The sequence below is a fragment of the Calypte anna genome, chromosome 18 (genome assembly GCF_003957555.1).
Source record: "Calypte anna isolate BGI_N300 chromosome 18, bCalAnn1_v1.p, whole genome shotgun sequence".
Taxonomy (NCBI): domain Eukaryota; kingdom Metazoa; phylum Chordata; class Aves; order Apodiformes; family Trochilidae; genus Calypte; species Calypte anna.
Genome location: NC_044263.1, coordinates 9,834,540 through 9,841,145, shown reverse-complemented (window position 1 = coordinate 9,841,145; position 6,606 = coordinate 9,834,540). Strand labels below are relative to the sequence as shown.

At 56.0% G+C, this 6,606-nt stretch overlaps 1 protein-coding gene across 1 annotated transcript; it reads left to right on the top strand.

Moving 5' to 3' along the window:
* Positions 1 to 342: 342 nt before the first annotated feature.
* LOC103533889 (TBC1 domain family member 24) lies at positions 343 to 5,656 on the top strand. Its single transcript, XM_030462124.1, is given in 15 exon segments — positions 343 to 879; positions 881 to 982; positions 984 to 1,052; positions 1,054 to 1,110; positions 1,112 to 1,138; positions 1,140 to 1,217; positions 1,220 to 1,300; positions 1,302 to 1,383; positions 1,635 to 1,719; positions 1,721 to 1,757; positions 1,759 to 1,793; positions 2,390 to 2,453; positions 3,687 to 3,782; positions 4,472 to 4,733; positions 5,502 to 5,656. Coding segments are annotated over 15 exon segments (1,767 nt in total).
* Positions 5,657 to 6,606: the final 950 nt, after the last annotated feature.

Here is a 6,606-nt window from a genome sequence, read left to right as displayed (position 1 = left end):
TGGCACTCAGTGCCACATCCAGGCTCTTTGGAAAGATCTCCCAGACACGGAGAATCCACTACTTCCCTGGGCAGCCCATTCCAATGCCTGATCACTCTCTCCAGAAAGAATTTCTTTCCTAATATCCAACCTAAACCTCCCCTGGCAGAGCTTAAGCCCATGGCCTCTTGTCTTACTGATATCTGCTTGGGAGCAGAGCCTGACCCCCCCTGGCTCCAACCTCCTTTCAGGGAGTTATAGAGAGTGATGAGGTCTCCCCTGAGCCTCCTCTTCTCCAGCCTCAACACCCCCAGCTCCCTCAGCCCTTCCTCACGTTGAATAAAAGGTCTTTGTCCCACAGAGATGTTTGGCTCATCTCCAGTCACCATCGTGATCACACCCGAGGCTGACACCTGGGACACTGACTCCTCCTCTTGTCTGGGCTGCGGGCAGTTTGTGGATTGGGACAGGATGCCAGATCCAGAGCACCAAGGGCACATCCCCCAGGACATCCTCAGCAAGCCCCTGAAGGAGCTGAAAAAGCTGGCAAGAGAAGGCTGCTGGGCAGTGAGCCATGGTCTGAGGGCTCAGGTGTACCACCAGCTGCTCCAGCAGGTCCCCGTGCCACCGTGTCACCCCGATGCCCCTGTCTACAGGGACGTGGTGAGCCGGCTCTTTGGGAAGCTGAGCGTGAACTCCCACCCTTTGCCCGAGTTCCTGGAAGGATGCTCCATGCCCACGTACTGCCTCAACCCGGAGGGGGTCACCGCCTTGAAGAAGATCCTCATCTGTGTTGGCAGCCTTTTCCCTGACATAACCTACAGCCCGATCCTCCCTTCCCTGGTGGCTCTGCTGCTGCACTACAGCGAGGATGAAGCTCAGTGCTTTGAGAACATCTCTTCGCCTCCTCGCCAGCAACGCTCCCCACACCAGCTACATCGATCAGTCCTTCCTGGCCCACCAGGCCTCCTGTATGACTTTTGGGGATCTGGCCAACAAGCACTTGCCCAGCAGCTCACAAACTCATTGCCGGCACCTCTGAGAATGTCTTTGAGGTCTACTCTGAGTGGTTATTCCTGGCTCTTCCAAGACCTCCCTTCAGGTACGTGCATCCGTGTCTTTGATGTCTACCCTGCTGGAGGGGCAGAAGGTCCTTTACCCGCATCGCCCCTGGCCCTGCTGAAGCAGTCAGGCTCTCGGTCACCTCCTCTGAGCTGGAGGGCACAGACATCAAAGGCAGACCTGCAGGCTTTTTGTGCAGAACATTGCTGAGCACGTCAGCGTCGACAAACTCCTGGAGAGAGCCTTTGGCATCCGGCTTCTTCTCCCGCAAGGAAATCTGGCTCCTCCAGATGGCCAACAGGAAGGCGTTGATGGAGAGGGCATAAACATGGTGCAGAGCAGGTAAGGAGACCTCTCCCTTTGCCAGCTCTTGGGGCTGAGCAGACTAAATACAAGTTACACTGGAGATACAGCATGGGGAGAGTGGCTTTGGCTCTGTGGGGGACCCCTCGGCTCCCCGAGAGGACCCCTGCTAGGAGACGCTGTAAAGTTAGAGCTAGAGATGCAAAAAAGTCTGTCCAAAACTTGATGCTGAACCCCTAAAAGCAGACAGGCCCCCATCCTGGCAGTAATGGGTGTTCTCCCTCACACAGGCAGTCCCGTCCACCTGGCTGTGGACGTGCAGAGCTTCAGCTCCAGCACTGTCACAGCCCAGGAGATGCGGATCATCTGTCCTGGATCCGGAGCGCTTCTCCCTTTTCCCCCCACTGCTGCTCCTTCTCCACCTCAGAAGATGGGTGCAGCCTGCAGAGGTAAAATGTCATCTGCTCCTTGGGTCAGTTTGGGCCGGGTGTAAAACTGGGTAGAGGTTGGAGGTGTAGAAAGAAGCAATGTGTAGTGACCAGGGGGGAGATCTGAGGTCTCCTGGGGACCCTCTTGGGCTAATTGAAGATCTGGAGCTTGGCTTGAGCCAGTTCTTGGCTGTAGGGGTGAGGGCTGAGGCTCTTAAGTATTTAAAAATGATAGATGAGGCACTTCAGGACATGCTCTTGGTAAACCCTCCTATGAAGCATCCTACACCACACTCCTGGTGCCCGAGAGTAAGGTGGGAGGGTTTAATGGTTGGGTTTACCTGAGCTGCTAACTCTTCACCAAGCAAAAATGAGTTGAGAAGTGCCCTGAGCCAGCTCCCCCTGTCCCTCCACCAACACTGAGGATGCTGCAGCCACGAGTTCCTTCCTGCTGCTGTCCTTCCAGCAGCTCCCTTGGGGCAGCTGCCAGCACAGCCACAGCCTCAGGAGGGCCACCACAGCTCTCTGGTATCCTTCACACCCATGGTGTCAGTGTGACACTCTGCTCCTGCCCCTCAGATGCCCCCCCAACCCAGCCTCTTTCTTCATCTCTGCAGGTTTTACACGTGCTGTGAAGGCTACGAACCGACGGTGCTGCTGATCAAAACAGCAGAGGGGGAGGTAAACATTTCCCAGAAGTTGGCTGTGCTGGTGCCACTGTGGGGAGGGGACAGGGTGGTTGTCCCTACCAACACTTCTTGGAGAAGCCATGGGGCTGCTTGGTCCCTCTGGCCCGGGGTCTGTCCCAGCTCCCACCACAGAGCCTGGTCTGAGGGGAACCAGAGGAGTTGCAGAGAGGCCATGGGCAATGCTCTTTTATTGCAAATACAAACTGAATCATCAAGTCCTTGCTCAGCAGACTTCCCCAAAGCCAGTAGATGCTTTGCCTGAGCCAGGACTTGCTTTCAACACAAGGATCTCTGCTTGTGAGAGCCACCACGCAAGGGAAATGGAGGAGAAATCAGGACAGCTCCTCCAAGGCTTGGAAGTCGTGAAATAACTGCAAACCCCCCTGAGCCAGGTCTCTTCCCAGGAACTCTGAGTGGCTCATAAACCTGTGTTTTCTCTCTCCACTCCTCATCAAACAGTAGAGGCAAGTTCTGTAAATTGCTCAGGCATCCCAAAGATTTATTGAGCCAGCAGTCCCAATTTCCCAAGCCTGACACTTCAGTGTGGTGTGGAGATAAACACCCTGCCACCCCCTCGGGCCTTGTGCAGACAGGAGAAGGTGACTTACAAAACGTTGTTTCTTACATGTTTTACCTCATTTCATCCCTTAGCTAGCACCAAGGACTGGCAGCACTTCCCAGCTCTCTGTAGGTCTTCTCCAGCCATGGTCAAGTTAAGGGCATCCACACCAGGGTCAGCCTGACCGCAAGTGGAAAACTCCTGGGACTGGTTAAAAGGTTAAAAAAAAAAAAAAGTGTGACTTGAGTCTTTGCCATTTAAAATCAAATCATGTTTTCTCTAAAGACTCATAAAGCTGACAACCACCTAGCCACTCTCCAGGGGCCACCTAAGGACAAAGGACTCCTATACCCCAACCCACAGTATGTTGCAATGCTGTTCAGATGCTTTGAGCCCCACAGCTCCTTTCCATTGCTGGATTTGGCTCAGGAATGGGAGGCTCAGGGCTATCACCTCTGCTGCAAAAGAGCAGTCCCCAAATCTGCTCCCTGAGAGCCTGAGAGGACTCACATCCAGAGCATCAGGGACTTCTCCAGGCAGGATGGAGTTGGCACAGCAGGATTTGGCTCTCTGGGAGCCTCACAGAGCCCTTGCCCTCCTGAAAACATGCTCAGTGTTTCTTGCTCAAGTTTCCCCCTCTGACTCCCCCTGTGCTCTCCCCCGAAGGTGTGTGGGGCATTCCTCTCCTCTGACTGGAGTGAAAGGAAGAAGAGCGGGACAACATCGGGATTTTTTGGGACAGGAGAGTGTTTTGTGTTCACTGTAAGTCACGTTTTATTTTTGGGTTTCTTTTTATGGGTTTGTCTGTTAATTACTTTTTCCTTTACTCCTCTGACAACCCAGGGCATCGTGGCACTGAGCTGCCTCCTTGCCATGGTCCTACCACTACCACTTAGCTCTGGCAGGAGACAGCAGCAATGAAGCTGCTGTGCTGGATGAGAACACATGGAAACACATGGAAAATCAGCTCCTGCCAGGGTCACCCAGTTTGCTCCAAGCCTTCAAAGCACCATGGAATAACCCTGGGTGGACCTCAGAGCACCCTCCTGGATGGCAGCAGGTTTCTGCTTTGTTTGCTCAGCACAGCTCCTGGATGGAGCATTCCCAAAGCACCCCTAGGGGCACGCAGGGGGAGCAGGATGAGTTGGTCCAAGGATCTTAGGGGCAAAGTCCAGCATCCATCCAGCATCCCACTGGTGTCCAGCCAGCATCCCCCCAGGAACGTGGGCAGTGCAGGTTTGACTGTTTGGGGCAGTGACTGGTGAAAACATCTCACAGCCACCTCCAGAGCAGCCCTGGCACTGCCAGCATGCCTTGTCCCCTCCCTGACCCAGGCCCAGATGTGTCACGCAGCATTTGGCCCCCAGCCCACCTGCCCAGGCAGCACCATCCTTCCCAGCAAAGCAGATGCCCTGAAGGACAGGGCTCACTGCGGTTCTCTTGCTCCCCAGGTGCGTCCCGAGGCAGAGAAGTACGAGTGGGTGTTGATCAAGAAGCCAGAGCTGGCCAAAGCCGTGCCACGCTCCCGCCAGCGGTCACCTTCCCCTCGCGCCTGCTCCTCCCCAGATGGCAGCACCAGCTCAAACCATCTCACTGTGCCCGTGCCACAGAGGAAAGGCAGGCTGTCCCCCTTCCTGGCCATCAGGCACTTCCTTCTGCCTTCCAAAACAGCCTCCATGTTCATGTCTGGGTCACGGGAAGGCATCGTTATTGGTAATTACCCTGTGGTGGGCACCCACCCACCCACCCACTGCTGCCCTGAAAAGGGCTTGACTAAAACTTGAGCTGCTGGTAGAGTCAAAGACCTCCTGGTTTGGGATATGAACTTAAAGTCAGAGGAGATGAAGTCCCCTCCTTCTCTTCCTCAAATTAGCAGGAGTGTAAAAGCTGTGCCAGGGCAAGGATGCTCCTGAGGCACCCAGAGGGGCTCTGCCAGCTGAGGGGGCACCACAGCCCAAGGCTTGCAGTCCTCTCCTGGCTCCTTGCTCTGCTTTGTGCTGGATAGAGAGGAGGTGCAGGTGGGGATCACCCTGGGGAAGGGCCAGGCACAGAGCAGAGCACAGGGTGTGTGTCTGTGCCCAGCACTGCCAGGGTGGGCTCAGCAGTGAGTGAGGAAGGGCTGCAGCCCTGACAGCCTCCTCTGCCTCCCTTCCAGCCCTGGGGAGCAGGGCACGCCTGGCTGCTGGGATACCAGGAGCTTTCCTTGTTATCCAGCTTACCAAACAGTTTAATAATTCAGCTTGTGCTGCCAGGGCAACCTCTGGCACTGTCTGCCCTGTGCCAGCTGCCCTGCAGACACCTCCCCGGGAGCTGTGCCTCCAGGCTGGCATCCCGAGTGGCAGCTCAGAGCATTTCTGTGCTGTGGCCAAAGGGCAAAAAGCTCACAGAGAGACCTGAGAGACCTCCTCAGATGGGCCAATGGCCCTGCTTGAGCAGCAGTGGAGGGCGAGCAGATCCTGACCATCTCTCTTGCTTTTGCAGGTGGGGGGGGAGGCCAAGCTCTGTCCCTCGATGCCAACCTGCTCTGGGGTCACACCGAGCACTGCGAGACCTTTGACAACCCTCCCCTCTGCCAGGAGAACTTCAAGGTGCAGCTCTTGGAAGTGTGGGGCTTCCAAAACACCAAAGTCCTGTAGGACACTGCCCCTGGCCACACCGACCAAGGAGACAGGGACCCACTGGGCCACCCCAGCTGCTGGCCCAGCCCCGCCACTGACACCTCCACTCACCATCCACCCCTCCACAGGCAGTGGGCATGGTGGTGTGAAGAGAGGGCCACAGGGTGCCAGGAACAAGACTTTGGGTGCTGCCTTCAGGGACAGTTGAGGTCCCCTCTCCAAGCTGCTCCACCCAGCCTGTCCCAGTTCAGAGTGTGGAGGGGAGCTGAGCCGCTCCGGTGTTCCTCACACTTTCTCCTGGACTTGTGGCTTGGGGCTGGGCAGCAAACCAGCACAGCACAGCACAGGTACACTTGGTAGGAATTCTGATCACAGGCAAATCCCAGCACGGAAGCAGGTAGCTCAGCAGAAACACTCTCAGCCTCTGCTTCCCTGTGCTCCCAAGCCCAACCCACCCTTTAAGGCACACACAGAACTCTGGAGCCCCTGTGGGTGACCAGGACTCCCCCAGGCTCACCCACCGATCACCACCCAGCACAGTGCCAGAGACTCTTCAGTCTATGGCTGAAACTGCTGATCAGTGATCACCAAACTCCAGGCTGGTGTTCAGACACCAGGAGCCAGGCAGCTCCCCCAGTTCTGCCTCCTCACCCAGGCGTTCAGCTCAGCATCCCCCACCAGGGACTGATGTGAGGCTACCAGCAGAGAAGGTTTGAGCCCTAACCCTGCCCTGACTGACAGATCTGCCACTTGAACACACAAAATGTGAACATGTCCGTGTAGCTCAGTCAGGCAAGGCAACCCTGGCAGCAGGGCTGTAGAGCAGAGACAGATCCTGCACGCAGGATGAGACCATCTCACACATCCAAAATCACTTTCCATTGAGGTTTCATCTTTCATATATTGCACTTCTGGAGCTATTCAGAGCAGGAGCCTTGATGCCAGCTGCCAGCAGGACAAGGACGAGG